The following is a 21,610-nucleotide window of genomic DNA, read 5'->3' as shown; positions in this document are numbered from 1 at the left end:
AGCTTAGTGTGCATGTGTTCTCAGCAGGGAAGGGGGAGTAAGACGCGGAGGTGGCTTGTCCCTATTTACAACAAAAAGGATAGGGCATATTGAAATCCAACAGCCCAATCCTCTGCCCCAAATCTACCAGTGGGAGTGGGGTGAACTCTGCAGGCCCCCGATACACATTAGATGGCTGATTTATCCCACTGAAATTGGTTTGGCAGAACTTATTTCGGTTACTTTCACACTTGTGGTAGCCTTTTCCAGCAGGCTGTTCTGGCAGGGGAGTGACCTGCTGGATCCGTGCCGCCAGAAGTCTGCACCGGCCCCATTCACTATACCGGGGGCGGGCTGGAGGTCCGGCCGCAGCACGGTAAACATCCCAAGCATTGCCGTGCTGAAGCCGGACCTCCAGCCCGCCCCCGGTATAGTGAACGGGGCCGGTGCAGACTTCGGCGGCACGGTGTGCTTGCGGTAGCACGGATCCGGCAGGCTATTTCCCCGCCAGAACAGCCTGCTGGAAAAGGCTACCGCAAGTGTGAAAGTGACCTTAAAGGGGTTGTCTAGGATTTTACTATTGATGGTCTATCCTCGTGGCAGGGGTCCGACCAGCAGTTTCAGGAGAGCTCCAGTGCAGAAACTACACAGCTCTGTCCATTAGAAGGAGCTACAGCAGAACAGTGGATCAGCAGGGGAGTGGGGTATTGGAACCCCCCACCAATCAGATCTGAGGGGGCGGGGCATGACAAATGGATCTCCTGGTCTGTAGAAACGCAATACTCACAGGAGAGCCGCAACCCTTTCATTGTCCTGAATGTTAAAGGGGTATTCCGGTTTCCGATATTGATGACATCCTCAGGATAGGTAATCAATATCAGATGGGGGGGGTCATCCTGCGTGCGCTGTGTCCACACCACAGCAGCAAGCAGTGTAATTACAGCTCCTCCGCCCCATTCACTTGAATGGGATATAATGTAACTACAACTGCTCCTTCAAGTGAATGGGGGTAGAGGCGCTGTAATTACACTGTTTGCTGCTGTGGTGTGGATGGCGACCAGGTAAACAGTGACGAGAATGAAGCGCTGTATTCAGTTGGACCCCCACCTGATATTGATGACCTATCCTGAAGATCAGGGGTCTGACTCCTGCCTGCCCCACCCCCCCATCAGCTGTTTGAGATGGAGGCCTCCTTGCAACTTACCAAGCACAGCGCCATCCATTGCATAGTGGTCATGTTTAGTATTGCAACTCAGCCCAATTCACTTGAATGGGACTGAGATGCACATAAATTATGTGACTGATGAACTGGCAGCGGTGCTACGAGTACGACCCCCACCGATCAGATATTGACAAAACCATCATTTGAATAGGAAATCAAAATCCTAGTACATCGCTTTATGGCCTGATGCGCGACAGTTGTTTTGGTCCGCATCCGAGCCGCAGTTTTTGCAGACCCCCCTCCCTCCCCAGTTTTAATTTCATTGGTGGCCTGTGCAGCCCCCCCTCCCTCTCTCTATTGTATTATTTTCATTGGTGGCACAGTGTGCGGCCTCCCCTCCATTGTATTATCATTGGCGGCCAATGTGCGCCCCCCCCGGCAACCCCTCCCTCTATTGTATTATCATTGGTGGCCAGTGTGTGCCCCCCCCCCCCTTGTATTAATATCATTGGTGGCCAGTGTGCGGCCTCCCCTCTCCCCCTCCATCATTGGTGGCAGCGGAGAGTTCCGATCGGAGTCCCAGTTTAATCGCTGGGGCTCCGATCGGTAACCATGGCAACCAGGACGCTACTGCAGGCCTGGTTAGGAGCAATCCTACTGGTAAGTGACAGATCATTAAGCAATGCGCCGCACAGACCTGTCACCAGTAGGAGGAGCTCCCGGCCGGACACAGACAGCGCAGCAGGTAAGTATGATGCTTCTAATATTGCTAAGTAACCATGGCAATCAGGCCTGCAGTAGCGTCCTGGTTGCAATAGTTACCGATCGGAGCCCCAGCGATTAAACTGGGACTCCGATCGGAACTCTCCGCTGCCACCAATGATCGGGGGGGGGGAAGAGGGGAGGCCGCACACTGGCCACCAATGATATTCAAACTGTGGGGGGAGGGGGGGTCTGCTGCCTGGAAGCCCCTGATCTCTTACAGGGGGCTATGATACGCACAATTAACCCCTTCAGGTGCGGCAGAATATACTGTCGGATAGGAGTTTCACAATGTAACTCAAATCCGATGGTATATTCTAACATAGAGGCGTTCCCATGGTGATGGGGACGCTTCAAGTTAAAATATACCATCGGATTGGAGAAAACTCAGATCCTGTGGTATATTAACTCCTGACTTTACATTGAAAGTCAATGGGGGACGGATCCGTTTGCAATTGCACCATATTGTGTCAACGTCAAACGGATCCGTCCCCATTAACTTGCATTGTAAGTCAGGACGGATCCGTTTGGCTCCGCACGGCCAGGCGGACATCAAAACGACTTTTTTTTTCATGTCCATGGATCCTCCAAAAATCAAGGAAGACCCGCGGATGAAAAAACGGAACCAGTTTTTGCGGACTGCAAAAAAAAATAAAAAATGGTCGTGTGCAGGAGGCCTAAAGCAGTTGTACAGGCTGGGGACAGGTCATCGCTAGCCGATCAGCGGTTTGGTGCAGCGCCAGAAGTACACGGCTGCGATGAGCACTCTACATTATAATGATGAGAGCGCAGCTCTGGAGCTGAATTCTGGCAATGGATCAGCTGATTGGCCGGGCCACAGGGTGTTAAACCCACATGATCAGCTAGTGATTGCTCATCCTCAGGAGATTATGACTTAAAAGCCTGCACCACCCCTTTAAATTGGGGGTCTACCACAACAACATCACCAGATCCCCAGGGATCAGATACTTACCCTACAAATAGAATGCAAGCTGCCATGGTGGTGCACCCTCTGCAATACACAAGCAAAATAAATCCCCCTCACCTGCATCTAAATAAAAAGCTACAACAAGTGCAAACTGGGAGTAGTAGTGTTCAATCCCACTCTTCTAGAACAAGTCCCAGCCCCCAAATCCCCACAAAGAAACCAACAAAAATCTTAACCATTGTTTTAGTTTTATTAACTTTTTTAAAATAAAAAAAGCAATTTTTATATATACACATTACAAAAATGCCAAAATTCTACAAATCGTAGAAAACCAAAAATAAATGGCATGCAGGAAGGAAAGAAAAAGCCTCAGGAATGAGACCTGCCCCAGGCTGCAACGTTTAACCCTTCCTGCCCGGGAGAAGCTCTCTACAGGGATCCGAGCTTCATGTAACAAAAGTAGCAACAAAAGTAACAAGTTCAGTCCGAAAGATAAACAGAGGGGGCGGGGCTATGTACACAGTCCTGGCACCGGCTATGCCTTCTTGGCCCTCAGCGCCTTGGGCTTGGCCGCCTTCTTGGGGCTCTTCTTGGGAGATTTCTTAGGCGATTTCTTGGGCGCCTTCTTGGGGCTCTTCTTGGGCGCAGGCTTGGCTTTCTTGGGGCTCTTCTTCGGGGCCGCGGGCTTCTTCTTGGCCGCAGGTTTGGGGGCAGGGGCCGTTTTCTTGGGGGGCACTGCCAGACCCTCCAGCTTCTTCTTGTTGAGGCGGAAGGAGCCGTTGGCCCCCACCCCCTTGACCTGCAGGAGGGTGTCGTTCTGCACCAGCGCCTTGATGGAGTACTTCAGGTAGGTGCGACCATTCTGCTGGTCGAACCAGGAGACCTTCTTGGCCTCGCCGTAGATCTTGGCCAGGGAGGAGCCGCTCCTCTCGCCCAGCTTCCTGATGGTGTCCACCACCAGCTGGCTGTATCTGCCCGGCTGGCTCTTCTTCTTCTTCTTGCTGACGGACTTCTTGGCCCCGGGGGATGCGGCGGCCGCTGCTGCTTTGCTTCTCCTGCCGGCGGGTGCGACTTCTTGCGGTGCCATGATTGCGCCTTTTTCCAAACACGACGATGCGCTCTTCCCAACAGTCCGGACCAGTCTGCTCCCGGCCCCCGGCTCCTCCTCGCTTTATACGTAGGGAGCGGACCACGTTGAGAACAACAACAGCTCCGAGCGCCTCTTCCCTGCAACTTGTGTTTCTTGGCGCACGGTTCTGCGCAATTTTCTGCAAACCGGGGGCTTCCAGCAACGGGATCCCGAATGCACCGTGTAGCCGGGACCCCCCTCCAACCATCCGAGCCGAGACCGACGGCGGTGGGCGGTGGATTAACCCCGAAATGACCGGATTAACCGCTGCATCCCCTGCCCGCCGTAGCCCTAGCGGTGGGGAGGCATGCTATTCGGGGGCGGTTTGAGGGGGTTAAACGGGGGCGATGCGGGGGGATCACTCTGCAGACTGAAAGAGGGGGTTTCAAGGGACAGATGCAGATTTATTCGGGGGGTCTCGGTGCAGCGGGGCCGGAGATAGAGGGGGGTTAATTTGGCGCAAGTAACACAGAGCGCCCCTCACGTGATTCCTGGGGCTGGAGGGGGGTCCTGAGGTTGGCACTGGGGGGTGACATGGTGGCACCTCGTCTGTGGGGGGAGGGAGGGTTACCTGGCACACACCCACCTCGAAGGGAGGAAATTATCAAACACTGTGCAATTCTAGTGCTTAGTGTGGACGCTATGAGCAGATGTAGCAGAGCTGGATCTGTTCTCTTTTGGCGCAGCAGCAGATTTTCCTGGAGCCCTGGGTTAGACCATGAGATGGGACAAATGACAAACTTGAGTCTGCTGCGCCCGTTTTAGCAGAGTTGAATTTGTAGTTTAATACATTGTGGTGACCTTAATGTAGTGGATTTACCTGCAGTCCTATGTAAAACCATAGATAAAATGGGGGTCATTTGCTAAGACCAGCTTTTTGCACTTGTCTTTGTCTGCTCCAAGCACATGATGGGGACACTTTACCGCTGAGGCCAATGTTAAAAAAACAAAATAGACAACCCCTTTAAGTCTCAGCCAGGATACATTTCTATGACGGGTGATGCCGTTTTATTATATATAAACTGAAGGGCACAAATACGGGGTCATTTATAGCATCCGGGCAGCGACCTCTATTTCCTTAGCTTGTAGTCTACAGAAATGATTCTTAAAGGGATTGCCTCAGGCCTCATGCACACGACCGTTGTTTTATTCCGTGTCCGTTGTTCCGTTTTCCGTGATTTTCTGCGGACCCATTGACTTTCAATGGGTCCGTTGAAAACTCGGCTAATGCACCGTTTGTCATCCGCGTCCTTGGTTCCAGTCCGTTCAAAAAATATAACCTGTCCTATTTTTTTCACGAAAAACGGTTCGCGGACCCATTCAAGTCAATGGGACCGTGAAAAAACGCGGAGGCACACAAGATTGTCATCCGCGTCCGTTTTTTTCCTATCATTTGCATGGCAAACTTAGATTTTTTTTTACTTTCCTTCATGTCTGGTGGTCCTCCAAAAATAAAGGAAGACACACGGAAACAAAAACGGATCACGGAACAACGGAACCTCATTTTGCGGAACGGAACACAACAACGGTCGTGTGCATGAGGGCTAATTTGGATGATCCATATGCCATCTTGGAGCAGGTTTACCAGATTGTTATGCGGCAGGGGTAACTGAAGAACACGTGTCCATTCAAGGGCGCACTGCCAACGAGGCAAGGTGAGGCGATTGCCTCAGGTGGCGCCACCTAGGGACAAGTGGTGAGGCGGTGGTACGTCCATGGGCGATGAGTGCGCACCTCTCGCTATTCAACTGTATTGCTGTCCTCAGTGTGGCCACTAAAAAGGGGCATTTTTGTACTGGCGCACATTATAAGGGGGTATTTTGGTACTGGCGGACATTATAAGGGGGCATTTTTGTACTGGTGGACAATATAAGGGGGTATTTTTGTACTGGCGCACATTATAAGGGGGTATTTTGGTACTGGCGGACATTATAAGGGGGCATTTTTGTACTGGTGGACAATATAAGGGGGTATTTTGGTACTGGCGCACATTATAAGGGGGCATTTTTGTACTGGCGCACATTATAAGGGGGCATTTTTGTACTGGCGCACATTATAAGGTGAATTATTACTACTTGGGCACTATGGGGGACATTATTACTGTTGGGGCACTTTGGCAGAGAATTATAACTATTGGTGCAACTTTGGGGAGCTCTATTACTGGGGAGTACCCTGTCACAGTATCAGCTTAGCACAATTATTTTGGGGGACACTATGTTTATGGTGCTATTGGTGTCGGGGGCACTAATTTCTGGGCGTAGTTATGTTTTAGGGCACTGTGTCAATAATTATTGAAGGGGAACTATCTGTGTGGTAATAGTATTATCAGGGGGATTACCTGTTTCTGCAGTATAGTATTGGGGCGCACAGTATGGGGGGGGGGCGGGATGGGATGTTCAGGAGGTGGGAGGATGATGGAAAAGTAGGAAACTAAGATGTCTGTTTGTCAAACTGCAGAGAGAAGACCTAGCTGAAAGAAGTCATCATGGCGGTCTGGTCTGCGTGGAGAAGATGAGGAAAGAGAACGTCTACATCAGAGGTATGGGGCGCTGTATGTAATGTTTTCCTAGTATGTCTTTAAAAGTAGGGCTGGGGGGGAGGGGTTAGGGCAGCAGAAAGGCTAGGAGCACCCCTGTGTCCCTAACATCTATTGAAATCAATGGGCATTGACTGAGCTTAATGGATGTGTAGTTCTTGATTTGCCATGAAGGGGACGCTTTGTCAGTGTCACATACCGAAGCCTTAGTCGGGCGCGTACAGTCACAGCACCCCAAACATGGAGCATTACCCAGCTTACGTGGAGCCAGATATCGTTGTGATTGACGCAGTAGGGACATTGAGAAGGGCTGGAGACGGGGGGAGGGCATTACTAAGGAAGAAGGAATCAAAATGGTGAAAGCGTTACAGCCGCATGGATTGAATATAGATTTTTATGTGAGTGGTATTAAATAATGGACATGTGTATCGATCATCAGAATGTAGAATAACCGTCTTGTTATCTTGAAGTTGTTTTTAATGAGTCTTTTCTATTTTTGTATTTTATAGATAAAAGCTGGGACCTTTATACATCGCGGTTAAACAGTTGGGGATAAGACCTGACGAATATCGGCAATTGAATATCCAGCACTTATGTGGACTCGACAAAACTTTTGGGGGGCATTTGGTTCCCATGGTTATGTTGGGCGCCTTGAGTCTAATGTGGGCGGCAGTATGGGGACGGAGCTAGCGCGGTCATGTGACTGATAGGAGATCACATGTCAGCGCTACGTCATGACCTCTGGAGGCATCACGTGGGCGGGATGTACGTAGCCATGTGATCTGTTCAAGATGATGACACGTGGTACGAACCTAGCCATGTGATTGGCCAGACACCTGGGATCCAACATTTGTGCTGAATATGCGCAGTAAGATTCTTAGGGCACTTTCACACTTGCGTTTTTCTTTTCCGGCATTGAGTTCCGTCACAGGGGCTCTATACCGGAAAAAAACTGATCAGTTTTATCCTAATGCATTCTGAATGGAGAGTAATCCGATCAGGATGCATCAGGACGTCTTCAGTTCAGTCGTTTTGACTGATCAGGCAAAAGAGAAAACCGCAGCATGCTACGGTTTTATCCCCGGCAAAAAAAACTGAAGACTTGCCTGAATGCCTGATCCGGCATTTTTCCCCATAGGAATGTATTGGTGCCGGATACGGCATTCAAAATACCGGAATGCCGGATCCGTCTGAGTCCCATGCAGAGAGGCGTCCCTGCTACTGGTGATGTGATTGGGTGAAGGCTGGGGATGACCAGCAGAGGGCGACTTCCTCACATTGACAGCAGGAAAGATTTTGGCACCCTGATCTCTATTGTAAAGCAAAAAGAGGGAGCCCCATCATCATCATCATCATGTGGATCTCTATAAAGCGGTTGGCTGGATTATCATCTGTTAGTGAATTCTGTGGTGATGGGAAGGATGGGGGCAAACAGCGCCTCCGACCCTGGAGGACCCGGCACATTCATGCATTACATGTACAGCCCATTGATTTTAGTTTTGCATAGTGTAATGCCTCATTTGCCCTGCGGTGGCGCTGTATTGAAACCAGACACTTTCTGCCAGGCACCCCCACAGGTTACAGCTGATCACTGGGGGTCTCTGCAGTTGGGATACCCTGCGATCCGCTTTTTGGAAATTTAGCGCGTTGGAAAATGTTTATTGGCCTCTGGGCCTTTTTTTTATTTTATTTTTTAAATCTGCTCTTAAGGCCTCATGCACACGACCATAGTCATGGTCCGCATCCGAGCCGCAGTTTTTGCGCCTCGGATGCGGACCTATTCACTTCAATGGGGCCGCAAAAAATGCGGACAGCACTCCGCATGCTGTCCGCATCCGTTGCTCCGTTCCGAGGACCTGCAAAAAAAAATATAACCTGTCCTATTCTTGTCCGTTTTGCAGACAAGAATAGGCATGTCTACAATGGGCCGCCCGTTCCGCAAATAGCGGAAGGAACTTGGGCAGATTCTGTTTTTTGCAGATCCGCGGTTTCTTTTATACTTTTTGTTACCAAATAATTCAGAATTGGGTCCTTAAAGACTGGATTCTGTCGGAGCGGTGCCCATGTAAGGGTACTTTCACACTTGCGGCAGAGTGATTCGGCAAGCAGTTCCGTCGCCGAAACTGCCTGCCGGATCCGGCAATCCGCATGCAGATGCGGATTCGTCTCACAAATACATTGCAAGAACGGATCCGTCTGCCCGTTTGTCATACGGACCTGTTTCTAATTTTTTTTTCACATTTTTAAAGGTCTGCGCATGCACAGACCAGAAGGACGAATCCGGCATTCCGGTATTTTTCATGCCGGATCAGGCAACTGTTCAGTTTTTTTGGCCGGAGATAAAACTGTAGCATGCTGCGGTATTATCTCCGTGCTGAACAGTCAAAAAGACTGAACTGATGCATCCTGAACAGATTGCTCTCCATTCAGAATTCATTAGGATAAGACTGATCAGTTCTTTTCCGGTATTGAGCTCCTGTGATGGAACTCTATGCCGGAAAAGAAAGACGCTAGTGTGAAAGTGCCCTAAAAGCCGCCACTACAGCTCACATATTGCAGGGCAGGTTTTGTAAATCTTGGGCGTTTTTACTCATTGGTCTCAGTTGATCATCAGCCATGATTTTATTGGGCTTGTCGTGGGACACGTGGGTTACAAAATGCCATTCTATGCTACGGTTTTTTTGGTCCGGTTAACAGCCGGCATTTGTGCCGGATCGGCATGCCGCAGATGTGGACCCGGCCTCGGAGTATCCACTGTTTTCACACTGACAAACACAATAAAACCTTGTCAGATTAAAGGGGTTCTCCACCTTTTAGATATTGATGACCTGTCCTCAGGTCACATCAGGTCAGTGCGGTCTGGCCGACACCTGATAACCCCCCCTCCCCCACCGATTAGCATTTGTGGCACCCACTATAATTTACACCAGAAACTGGTATAAATTATGGCGCAAATGTCATAAAGCTGGAGTAGATTTGCTTTTCTGGTGTGAGGACCGCCATATTTACTAAGAGACCTGCAAACTGGAATACATTTTACACATCTTACCAGAGCACGCTTCTGATTAAAGGGATTTTCCAAGCTTGGCACCACTGTAAAGGGGGCTGGCCGCCTTTTGGGGAAGGTGGGGGTAGGGCGTCAGCAGACTCCTCCTCCTGCTAGACCTGGCTCGTTTGCTTTCTCGCCACAACGGGTCCCCTGATGTGAACATCCTGTTTGACGCTGCTGCAACCAATGACTGGCCGCAGCGGTGACCTCCCTCTTGCATCATGTCGGCAGGTCACTGCTGCAGCGGCGTCAAAGCAGATGCGGGGAGCGAAGGAGCCGTGACCCAGGTAAGTATGCCTCCCTTTACATGTCTGCCCAGAAAAGCCCAAAACATGGCCAACCACTTTAAAATGTCTGGTCCCTGGAGGTTTGCAGCAGCCACATGTCAGTCACCATTCACATGACCGCTGCAGACAATCACTGGCCTCAGCGGTCGCATCTGCATGAATGACACGTGACCAGTGAGGCTTGTCATTGGCACCAAGGGTCATTAAACAACGGACATGATGTCATCGCTGCAGGACCAAAGCAGAAAAACATGTAAAATGTTATTTTTTTTTTGTATATTTTATACAACCCCTTGCTTTGTGCCCATTTTATAAAAAAAAAATCTCTTCATGCCCACAAGGGGGGAGATTTATCAAACTGGGGTAAAGAAACACTGGCTCAGTTGCCCATAGCAACCAATTCTTCCTTTCATTTTCCAAAGGAGCGCTGAAGAATGAAAGGTGGAATCTGATTGGTTGCTATGGGCAACTGAGCCAGTTCTGCTTTACACCAGGCTTGATACATCTCCCCCATGGTGAATGAAACTCCAGTTCTAATAAATTACCCTCAACATATATTGTGCTCCAGGGAAAGCAAATTAGTCGTCTGCCAGTCGAGGGACACCGTTTGCCACGAACAAATGGCGCCTCACGACCCGTCAGTGGAGAAAGCGCCGTCATTAGCTTAGAGTGTAGAGAGCGGTCGTAGCAGGAGCCCCCAAATAATGCGAGAATCCCTTTAAAAACATGGAGGTTTAGTAAAGAATGAGAAAAACATGGCTTCTAGCTTCCAAAAAAAAAAAATAGCGCCACACCTGTTGACAGGTTGTGTGTGGTATTACAACTCAGCCCCATTCACTTCCCCTGAGATGCAATACCACAAACGACCCAAGGAGTAGGGGTGGCGCTGGTTCTGAAGAAAGCAGCCATTTTCACCTGATCCTGAACAACCTACAGGACATTGGTCATATAAGACTAAAGATACGCCGTCAATGTCTGGGACCTCTCTTCTCTCCAGAACGGACCCCCCGATGTGATAGAGAGCCCACTACACATGCGAAGCCATCCTCCACTTACTGCTATGGCAGTTCCAAATCCAGCTAAGCGCTGGCTCAGAGATCTACGGCTGTCCCATAGCGGTGACTAGAGAGGCGGCCAAGCATGCGCAGTGCGCTCTCCATTCTCCACGCGCACTCCCATAGCAGTGAATGGAGAGCACTTGCGATCTCCTTCAGGGCTCATGCATATGACGGTATATATATTTTGCAGTCTGCAAAAAAAAAAAAAGGATGACTTTTTTTGGGGCGGATCCATTCTAACAATGCCTGTCCGTGTCCGCCAAATGGACAAGAATGTTCAGGTTTTTTTTTTGCGGAACGGACATTTCCTTTTTTTGCAGACCCATTGATGTAAAATAGAGACCTGAAAAAAAAAAAAAAATACGTTCGTATACATGAGTCCTTTTAGTTTGGTGCTCGTTCAGGACATAGGCGCAGGTCCCAGGGGTGGGACCCGCTCCTATCTGACATTGGTGCCATATCTTAGCGACACGCCACCAATGTCAGAGGAGACGACCGCTTTAAAGGGAGGGGTTTAAGGGACCCCCCACAGGGGTCTAGAATTGGGGTATGCTTCCCAATCAGAAAGGTACACCCATTTTATAAATCAGCCCCTCCTTTGCTTTCATTACTTTTTTTATTCATCACAAAGATTTAAGCAACGTTTTTTTTTTTTTTTTTTCAATTCAACATAAATAAAAAATAACCGGACACAAAATCCATCATAAAAAAAAAAAAAAATGTGCAAAATATATATATAAAAAAAAAAAGCACAAAAAAACTGGAACAACCAACCAGCGGAAAATGATGGCGGAGAAAAGACACCTGAGTACTGTCCAGGCCGCCCCGCCTCCTTGCTGCCACGTCACAACAACTGGCCCCGCCCACAGAACGCCATCGCCAGGGTGACCGCCGCCCTCCCACCAATCAGAAAGCGACGATTGTTTCAAAGTTCCGAGAGGAATGACAGCTCGATACATTGTATCAAAGCGGCGGCGGCTACAATGTATCCAGCGGGGGGAGGGCTGTGCGCACCGGCGATCGGATTGGTTTCACGACTTCTTGGATTTGGGCACCTTGGGGACGCTGGGCTTGGCCGCCTTCTTCACCTTCTTGCCCCCGGCCTTTTTCTTGCTGGCCTTGGGGGGGCTGCTCTTTTTGGGCTTCTCCTTCTTGGGCTTTGCTTTCTTGTGGCTCTTCTTCGGGGTGCTGCTGCTGCTGGCGCTTGTAGTCCTCTTGGCCGCAGGTTTGGGGGCAGGAGCCGCTTTCTTTTCAGGGGGCCCCCCTCCCTCCAGCTTCTTCTTGTTGAGGCGGAAGGAGCCGTTGGCCCCCACCCCCTTGACCTGCAGGAGGGTGTCGTTCTGCACCAGCGCCTTGATGGAGTACTTCAGGTAGGTGCGACCATTCTGCTGGTCGAACCAGGAGACCTTCTTGGCCTCGCCGTAGATCTTGGCCAGGGAGGAGCCGTTCCTCTCGCCCAGCTTCCTGATGGTCTCCACCACCAGCTGGCTGTATCTGCCCGGCTGGTTCTTCTTCTTCTTGCCCTTCTTCTTAGAAGCCCCTGATGAGGAGGCGGCGGCGGCTGCCCCCCTCTTCCTCCTGGAAGACCTCTTGGGGCTGTCCTCCTCCCCATCATCATCCTCCTCCTCCTCATCAGTGGTGGGGACGTTCTCCTCCAGCTCCAGAGACATTCTCTCCTGCTCTGCTGCTTGCGACAAATGAGCGCCTCCTGCCTCCGCCGCGGCTCTTGTACTGGAGGAGCGGACCACGTTGAGAACAACAACAGATTCGGCTCCTCTCTGCATCAACTTGTGTTTCTTCTCTCACCTTTGAGGCCCTATACCCCTTCCCCTGAAGCCCCCCCAATACCGAAGACCCCCAATTCCTGCAGTCCAGGCGCTTCTCTTTGCAACTCAATACAGACCCCCAGCAGGATCCCCCCCAGAGGCCACCCCTAGGCGCAAAATAAAAGGCACTCCCTGGGTGTGTGATCCAGCCATGTATAGGGGGCTGTGATGGGAGAGTGGATTTCTCGGTCACCCCCTGTTATTACAGCGATGTAAACCAGGGGGGCAGAGAGAACCCCCCATAGATGCCGCCGGCTCCCACCGAGGGGGGTTCGTGACAATGAGACATTAAAATTTAAAGGTTTAATTTATTGTAACTAACACAGTGCGCGCCCTCTGGTGGTGGCATCGGGGAAGCGCACGGCGGCAGAAAGAAGTCTAAATTTAAAGGGAACCTGTCACCGGGATTTTGTGTATAGAGCTGAGGACATGGTCTGCTATATGGCCGCTAGCACATCCGCAATACCCAGTCCCCATAGCTCTGTGTGCTTTTATTGTGTAAAAAAAACCGATTTGATACATATGCAAATTAACCTGAGAGGAGTCCAGTCCCTGATCAGTGCATCATAATACGCATTTCTACCCCGATAGATGAGATCTATTATAGATCGTGTCTGATAAAATGGACTCCTCCAGCGCCGACACAAACGGCACCGTCTCTGGGTCACTTTTAATGCCCTTTTCCGTTCAATTTATCCAAATTTTCCACTGGAGCTTTCTAGTTCTGTCCCCTATTGTACGTCTCCTGGTGCCTAGGGCCATTAACCATCCTAGTTGTCGTCAGGGGCGTAGCCATAGGGGAAGCGGCTGCTTTGGGGCCCGAACCCAGAAGGGGCCCAGGAGGAGGACTAAAAGATTTTGTCAGGGCCACCTCAACAGTATTCTACAATGACAGTATATACAGTGACACCACATCCAGTATATGTAGGGAACAGATGGAGCGGCTGAGAGAGACCACAGGAGTGGGGGTTGTATGGGGGGGGGGCTGTCATTTCTAGTTACGTCACTGGTTGTCATAATCACTATGATTAGCACTTCTTTATCAATCTGCCTTGGGGCTCCCATAGTAGATTGCACTGTTGCCAAAATTATAAGGGTTCTGAGGTAAAGGCACATTTTTAAGGGTAACACTTTTTGTATCTGTAGTTGGTTGAAATGGGACGTCTTGTATGGCGCCCGGCGGTGAAATTTGCTCTTGATCAGGCTCATTGGACCACTGTGTGTGCTACATAGTCCTAGCGCGGAGATGGTCTGCAATTATAGGAACAGCATCACTAGGTCTAAATCTGAGATGGTTGTCATCTCAATCCTGTTTGGCCGGGGTATTAGAGGTAGGGCTTACATCTGCAAAACTGAGTGCAGCTTGTGGTCTTATGCTTCCATGATGGAGGCTTCTGAATGGCAACTGGCATCTGAATATCAGAAATCACTGATCAGACCATGGCACCAGGCATGGCTCCTCTGAACCTGTCATGGCACCAGGCATGGATCCTCTGAACAGGCTTGGACTAGCCCACCGGGGAGTTGGGGGATTCCTCGGTAGGCCCCCAGTCTCCTGCGCCCAGAGCTAAGAGGGAGGAGTAATTATTTCTCTTGTTTCTCAGGAGAGATAATTATTGTAACCACTAGGTGGCAGTATTGCACAGTGATGCAGCCTCCCTTCCAGGGCTGCTGGCAGTGAAATAGGAGAGAACATGTCTGGCCATCCTCCTGCCCTCCCTGCTGTCAGAAAACTGTGGTTTCTGGAGAGAAGGACTCCTCTGCGGTGCTGGGCTGATTTCTCAGGTGTGTGACAGTAGTGAGCTGTAAGGGGGAAATAGGGGATTTGTTTATAGCAGACACCGATCTGTGTATGTGTGCTGCTCTCTGCAGAGTTCAGAGTGGCACTGGGGGGACTCTGCCTTAGGTCCCCCCAATGCCTCTGCTTTAGATGCACCCCCATTAGTGCCCCAGCTCCAGGTGACCCCCAATGTCCCCACTCTAAATGCACCCCTAATATTGCCTCTTGTTCAGATGCCCCCCTAATACCTCTGCTCCAGGATCCCCACTATTAGCCTGCCTCAGGTGACCCTAATGCCTCTGCTTTAGGTGCACCCCCATAAATGCCCCAGATGTCCCCACTCTACATGCACCCCTAATACTGCCTCTTCTCCAGTTACCCCTGCACCAGTATCCCTACTATTACCCTGCCTCAGGAGACCCTAATGCCTCTGCTTCAGTTATGACCCTTCGTTTGCGCCCTTTGCTCACGTTGCTCCTCTAGCGCCTTTGCTTGGGCTTTGTTAAAGGTTATGACCTGCAAAGGGGGTTGGATTTATGCCCGAAAAATTCTGGACAGTGTCACATTCTCCAGTATTGATACGTATGGTTTACATGGCGGTAGTGATGATATTCCGTATTTACAGGCATCACTGCTGCCATGTAAAGAGATACTGGTGGAGTGATGGAGGATTTGAAGGGGTTGTCCAGGTTTTCAAGTTATCGTCTCCACACCATAGAGCATAACTATATGATTAGAGGGGTCCGATTCTGCGACCCCTGATCCCAGGAACGGGTCCTTTTCCCCCTTTTTGATGGTGTGGCAGGCACACATACACCCTGCTTCTCCATTTATACTCTTTGGGACCACTGGAAATAGCTAGCGCTGTACTCCGCCATCTCCGGCGACCCCATAAAGAATGGATGGAGAGGCAGGGCATGTGCTCGACCTGCCACTCAGTCAAGAAGGGGGATCAGTGTGGGCTCCAGCGTTCAGACCCCCACGGATCACTTAGTTATCCCCGATCCTGTGGATAGATGATAACTAGAAAAGTGGACACCGGCCCTTTAACAGGCGAACATTTCTATTTTAGTTTGACACATTTTGGGCCAGATTTTTAATTTTTATTTAATTTCTTTTTTTTACACCCAAAGAAAACCTTTAAGGATAGGAAATGTGAAAAAGTGAAACAGCTATGACACGACAGGTGATAAGTGTCTAGGTGGGGGTCTGACTGCTGGGACCCCCGTGATCAAGGGAACGTGGTCTTAAGACCCTTGTGTACATAGATTGGCGGTAATGTAATTGAATGTCTCAGGACCCCTTTTTTCATGATCAGTGGGTGTTCCAGCAGTCAGACCCCAGCAATCTGATATTTATCACCTATCCTGTAGATTGGCAATAGGTCATTATGGTAGGACAACCCTTTTAATTATAATGTAGAGTATGTACAATATGAGGAGGTTAAGATTGGATAAATTTCATGCCAGACATTTATGCTTAAAGGGTTTGTCTCCACTTCAGTAAATAGCATTTATCATGCAGTTAATACAAAGCACTGACTAATGTATTGTGATTGTTCATATTGCCTCCTTTCCATCACTTTATACACAGCACGTATCCGTGGTTACCACCACCGTGTAATCCAGCAGCGGTGGCTTTGCTTACACACTATAGTGAAAGACTCGAAGTGCGCATAGGCCAACACCTTTACCTATAGTGTGCGAGCACGGCCACTGCTGCTGGATTGCAGAGTGGTCAAAGCCATGGATACGTGCGGTGTATATTTGTGATGGAAAAGAGTCAATATGGACAATCACAATACATTGTAGTAAGTGCCTTGTATTAACTCCCTCTACATGATAAATGCCAATTGCTGAAGTGAGACAACCCCTTTAAGTTAAAGGGTTAGGCATAAATGTCTTGGTGCGTGCATTGTGTGTTTCCTATGTGTGATTGGTGTGCGCTATATACAGTTGCAAGAAAAAGTATGTGAACCCTTTGGAATGATATGGATTTCTACACAAATTGGTCATATTTATAACCCTTTCCAGCTTTATGCAAGTCAACAATTCTTAATCGTAGGTCTTCTGAGAGCTCTTTTGTGCGAGGCATCATTCACATCAGGCAATGCTTCTTATCAAAAGCAAACCCAGAACTGGTGTGTGTTTTTTATAGGGCAGGGCAGCTGTAACCAACACCTTCAATCTCATCTCATTGATTGGACTCCAGTTGGCTGACACCTCACTCCAATTAGCTCTTGGAGATGTCATTAGTCTAGGGGTTCACATACTTTTTCCACCTGCACTGTGAATGTCTACATGGTGTGTTCAATAAAAACATGGTAACATGTAATTCTTTGTGTGTTATTAGTTTAAGCAGACTGTGATTGTCTATTGTTGTGACTTAGATGAAGATCAGATCACATTTTATGACCAATTTGTGCAGAAATCCATATCATTCCAAAGGGTTCACATACTTTTTCTTGCAACTGTATGTTCTATGTATCAGTAGTGTATGTGCAGTATGTGACATATGTATCAGTGTCGTGTGTGCCCCATGTGTCCAATGAGTGATTGGCGCGCGCTGCATGTGTCTTGTTTCTGACTGACTGTAAGTGCAGGATATCCATATATGTGTAACTTCTGCCACATGTAGGTTTGTGCATGCTGCTGTGACTGTCCGCCATCATACTTCATCTTTAATATTTCTGTTATCGCTGTAAGTGCTCATGAACACGACCGCTGGATGTTTTGCAGCCTGCAAATTGCGGATCCGCAAAACATGGATACCGGGTGTGTGCATTCCACATTATGCGGAACGGAACAGCCGGCCTCTAATAGAACAGTCCTGTCCTTGTCTGTAATGCAATACAATAATAGGACATGTTCTATCATTTTGCAGAACAGCCATGCGGACATGCAATTTACACAGAGTTTTTTTGTTTGTTTTTTTGCGGCCCCATAGAAGTGAAGTGAATGGTACAGACATGGGGAAAAAAAATAAGTTAGTGTGCAGGAGCCCTAAGTACCCCAGTCCGACACTGCCTCTGAACCTGTCACGGCACTGTGCATGGCTCCTTTGAACCTGTCATGGCGCCGTGCATGGCTCCTTTGAACCTGTCATGGCGCCGGGTATGGCTCCTTTGAACCTGTCATGGCGCCGGGCATGGCTCCTCTGAACCTGTCATGGCGCCGGGCATGGCTCCTCTGAACCTGTCATGGCGCCGGGCATGGCTCCTCTGAACCTGTCATGGCGCCGGGCATGGCTCCTCTGAACCTGTCATGGCGCCGGGCATGGCTCCTCTGACCCTGTCATGGCGCCGGGCATGGCTCCTCTGAACCTGTCATGGCGCCGGGCATGGCTCCTCTGAACCTGTCATGGCGCCGGGCATGGCTCCTCTGAACCTGTCATGCCGCCGGGCATGGCTCCTCTGAACCTGTCATGCCGCCGGGCATGGCTCCTCTGAACCTGTCATGCCGCCGGGCATGGCTCCTCTGAACCTGTCATGGCGCCGGGCATGGCTCCTCTGAACCTGTCATGCCGCCGGGCATGGCTCCTCTGAACCTGTCATGCCGCCGGGCATGGCTCCTCTGAACCTGTCATGCCGCCGGGCATGGCTCCTCTGAACCTGTCATGGCGCCGGGCATGGCTCCTCTGAACCTGTCATGGCGCCGGTCATGGCTCCTCTGAACCTGTCATGGCTCCTCTGAACCTGTCATGGCTCCTCTGAACCTGTCATGGCTCCTCTGAACCTGTCATGGCTCCTCTGAACCTGTCATGGCTCCTCTGAACCTGTCATGGCTCCTCTGAACCTGTCATGGCTCCTCTGAACCTGTCATGGCTCCTCTGAACCTGTCATGGCTCCTCTGAACCTGTCATGGCTCCTCTGAACCTGTCATGGCTCCTCTGAACCTGTCATGGCTCCTCTGAACCTGTCATGGCTCCTCTGAACCTGTCATGGCTCCTCTGAACCTGTCATGGCTCCTCTGAACCTGTCATGGCGCCGGGCATGGCTCCTCTGAACCTGTCATGGCGCCGGGCATGGCTCCTCTGAACCTGTCATGGCGCCGGGTATGGCTCCTCTGAACCTGTCATTGCGGTCCAGTTCCGCAGTATTGTAAGAATTCCTATTCTTGTCTGCAAAACAGACAAGAATAGGACATGTTCTACCTTTTTTTTTGCAGAACAGACATACAGATGTGCACAGCACATAGTGTACTGTCCATATGCAGATCGCACGAAAACCAAAAATATGGTTGTGTGCATGAGGCTTTATAGATCGGATAATGATCAGAAAACTCTGTGGCAAAGGTTACTGGGCCCACTGTCCTTGGGGGAGGGGAGGGTCTTGGCCCCCAGCACTGATCCAATGCTTTTTGTCAGCCCCACCCAGCACTCGCTGCTATTGATCACGTATAAACCCGGCGGCATTCACTGGTGTGAGCTTCAAAATCCATGGCACAAACACAGAAATATGAGTCATGTCCCAGATTCAAGGAAAGAAAAAAAAAAATCTAATCCGCCCACAGAACCTCCAGCGGATTATTGAGCAGAACTTCAGTGGAACAAATGAAAAAGAAGCAGCCACGTCGTCTGTGGTTTATCCTGGATAATGTGGACGATTCCCCATCGCAGGCATCGTGCTATAGCCAAGTACAGAGCGGCAGAAACTACTGCCCAGGACTTACCCGTCAATATGGACACTGCAGACATTGCCCTGCGTATTGTAGTAAATATCAGGGGGGGGGAGGTAGATGTGCACACCAAAGTCATAGTGCCTTATAGTAATGCTCAGGGTGGACCCCATTCCTTAGACAGCTGCTTTCTTGAAGTTAAAGGGGTTAATAAAAAAAAAAATGGGCTAGAAAAAAAAAAGTATTACTTACCTGCACGGATTCAGATTTTTTTTTGGCCCTTTTTTTATTTATTCCCAAAAACTCTTTAAAGGGCATCTGTCAGCAGTTTTGTCCCTATGACACTGGCTGACCTGTTACATGTGCGCTCGGCAGCAGAAGACCTCTGTGTTGGTCCCATGTTCATATGTGCCCGCATTGCTGAGAAAAGTGATGTTTTAATTTATGCAAATGAGCCTCTAGGAGCAACGGGGGCGTTGCCATTACACCTAGAGGCTCTGCTTTCTTTGCAGCTGCCTGCCTCACAGTCTTCCCTTTGATAGGACCAGGCAAGGAAAACGTCCTCACACCTGGCCCTAAGGGCACGGCCGTTGCAGAGAGAGCGGAGCCTCTAGGTGTAACGGTAACGCCCCCGTTGCTCTTGGAGGCGCATTTGCATATATTAAAACATACTTTTTCTCAGCAATGCGGGCACATATGAACATGGGACCAACACAGATGTCTTCAGCTGCCAAGCGCACATGTAACAGGTCAGCCGGTGTCATAGGGACAAAACTGCTGACAGATACCTTAACGTCCACAATTCTGTACTGCATCTTATAGGTCTGTATTGGGGGCTCTGATTTCAGACTTGATAAATGATGGGATTATGGCTGCCTGCCGCCATCACTAGGGGGAGCTAAATGCACCTGGATGTGTATAGCTCGTACTGGACTCAATGGGAGGTGAATGTCTGTAGTGCTCCACCTGTTGGCGGCTGCAGGTAGCAGTTAGGATGTAATTGCTACTAGTTCTGTACTGGGTCCCCTCCCACCACAAGTCCAAGGTTTTCCGTCATTCCATAACAGTGTTGGGGGATGGGGGGGGGGGCACCCAAACTATGATAAAGCAGAAGAGTCATGGAAAGCTCACATGATGGTATTATTTTTATAGAGGTCACATGTCATCCCACAGTGAGATATCAATGAATTTTTGCTGAAACAGAGGAAACCCGTGACAACGAGTCATGTGCGGCTTACGGAACATTCATGCACCATGCATTTCTGCCACTAGGCGCAACGCAGCGTCATGGACCCTGTGCTGGTTATTTGGGTTGACGGTGTCATTTTGTTTGCCTTAAAGGGGTTGTCTTATGTTGTGTCTTTCAGTGGTCTGTCAATAAATCATAAGCTGAGGAATCGGGTGACAAGTGCGTTGGCGAGACACAGCATTACACGGCATCCCGCTATGCCAGCCATTAAAGATATAGCTGCAGGGTTACAAATGTATCTTAAGACTTCATGCAGCGAGAATCAATGTAAACGGGCAGGTTTTTTTTCAGAGGGCGACTGTGGCCATTATTAGCAACATGTGCAAGGGGTGTTCAAAGCTCTTCAGGTCCCACACGGATCACTTACACACCCCCCCCCCCCCCCCCCAATTTATATTTTTCCATCTAGCCTGGACTCTTCCTGTGCCAGGTGGTCATGGAGGAGTCAGACGCAGACATATCGGTTTATACCCATGATGTTTACACTGCCAGGCCCTGTCAAAGTGCAGAGAGAGCTGAGCCTCTAGGTGTCACGGCAACGCCCCTGTTGCTCATAGAGGCTCATTTGCATATATTAGATTCATTTTTCTCAGCAATGCCGCACATGTGAACACGGGACCAACACAGATGCCAAGTGCACATGTAACAGGTCAGGTACAAAATTGCTGACAGATGCCCTTTAAATTAAAAGGTAGGTGATCTGGAAACCACCATCTTCCAAAGCTGAGCACCTTATATTGAATTACTGTACTGAGCCATGTACTCCAATCACATTTAAAGCAGAGCTTAAAATTCTGATGCTTTTTTTGCCTGGCAGGGAGCCAATGAGATGTTGCATTCTGAAAATAAAGTTTCTTCAGTCAACATATCGGTGAAGGATTCAGTTACAGCAGTGCTTCTCAAATAGGGGGGCGCCAGGCTCCGTGAAGGGGGGCTCGTTCAGGGCCTGGAGCTGGGGGCCGGCAATAGCGGTGGGGTCACTGTACTATAGCCCCGCCCCACCGCTCCCTCCAGCATCGCAGGCTTCGATGTATCAGCGGGGAGGGACTGGGAGGAGGAGCTGGGGGCCGGTGCGTTCACTGTGCTCCGGCCCCCAGCTCCAGTACAGTTATAGAATGTGTAAAATGAATAATGATTCTATTCATGAGGCCCCCCTCTGTAGTAGAACATTCAATATATCCATCCTACTCACAGGGCTGTTATCGTAATCCAGGCCGGCCGGGCAGACGAGCGGCAGCGTCACTGACTG

General features: G+C 49.7%; 2 protein-coding genes across 3 annotated transcripts; both read right to left on the bottom strand.

The window, feature by feature from the left end:
• Positions 1-3,108: 3,108 nt before the first annotated feature.
• On the bottom strand, positions 3,109-3,990 carry LOC120979611 (histone H1.10-like). Of its 2 annotated transcripts, XM_040408471.1 has the most exons (2): positions 3,452-3,990; positions 3,109-3,415 (listed from the first exon to the last, which is right to left on the bottom strand). In XM_040408471.1, exons 1-2 carry the CDS (start codon positions 3,916-3,918, stop codon positions 3,367-3,369), a joined length of 516 nt encoding a protein of 171 aa, XP_040264405.1. In that variant the 5' UTR covers positions 3,919-3,990; the 3' UTR covers positions 3,109-3,366. The 2 variants fall into 2 exon arrangements, with proteins under 2 accessions (XP_040264405.1, XP_040264404.1); XM_040408470.1 differs by having other exon boundaries at positions 3,109-3,989.
• A 7,509-nt stretch (positions 3,991-11,499) lies between these two features.
• On the bottom strand, positions 11,500-12,582 carry LOC120979609 (histone H1.10-like). The gene has a single exon (XM_040408469.1). The coding sequence runs from the start codon at positions 12,558-12,560 to the stop codon at positions 11,922-11,924; it is 639 nt and encodes a 212-aa protein (XP_040264403.1). The 5' UTR covers positions 12,561-12,582; the 3' UTR covers positions 11,500-11,921.
• Positions 12,583-21,610: the final 9,028 nt, after the last annotated feature.

The sequence above is a fragment of the Bufo bufo genome, chromosome 9 (assembly GCF_905171765.1).
Source record: "Bufo bufo chromosome 9, aBufBuf1.1, whole genome shotgun sequence".
NCBI classification, from domain to species: domain Eukaryota; kingdom Metazoa; phylum Chordata; class Amphibia; order Anura; family Bufonidae; genus Bufo; species Bufo bufo.
This window is presented reverse-complemented; position numbering and strand designations above follow the sequence as displayed.

Bases quoted from the DNA above. Each gene is read 5' to 3' on its own strand.
- LOC120979611 (XM_040408470.1), bottom strand. From the start codon at position 3,918: ATGGCACCGCAAGAAGTCGCACCCGCCGGCAGGAGAAGCAAAGCAGCA.
- LOC120979609 (XM_040408469.1), bottom strand. From the start codon at position 12,560: ATGTCTCTGGAGCTGGAGGAGAACGTCCCCACCACTGATGAGGAGGAG.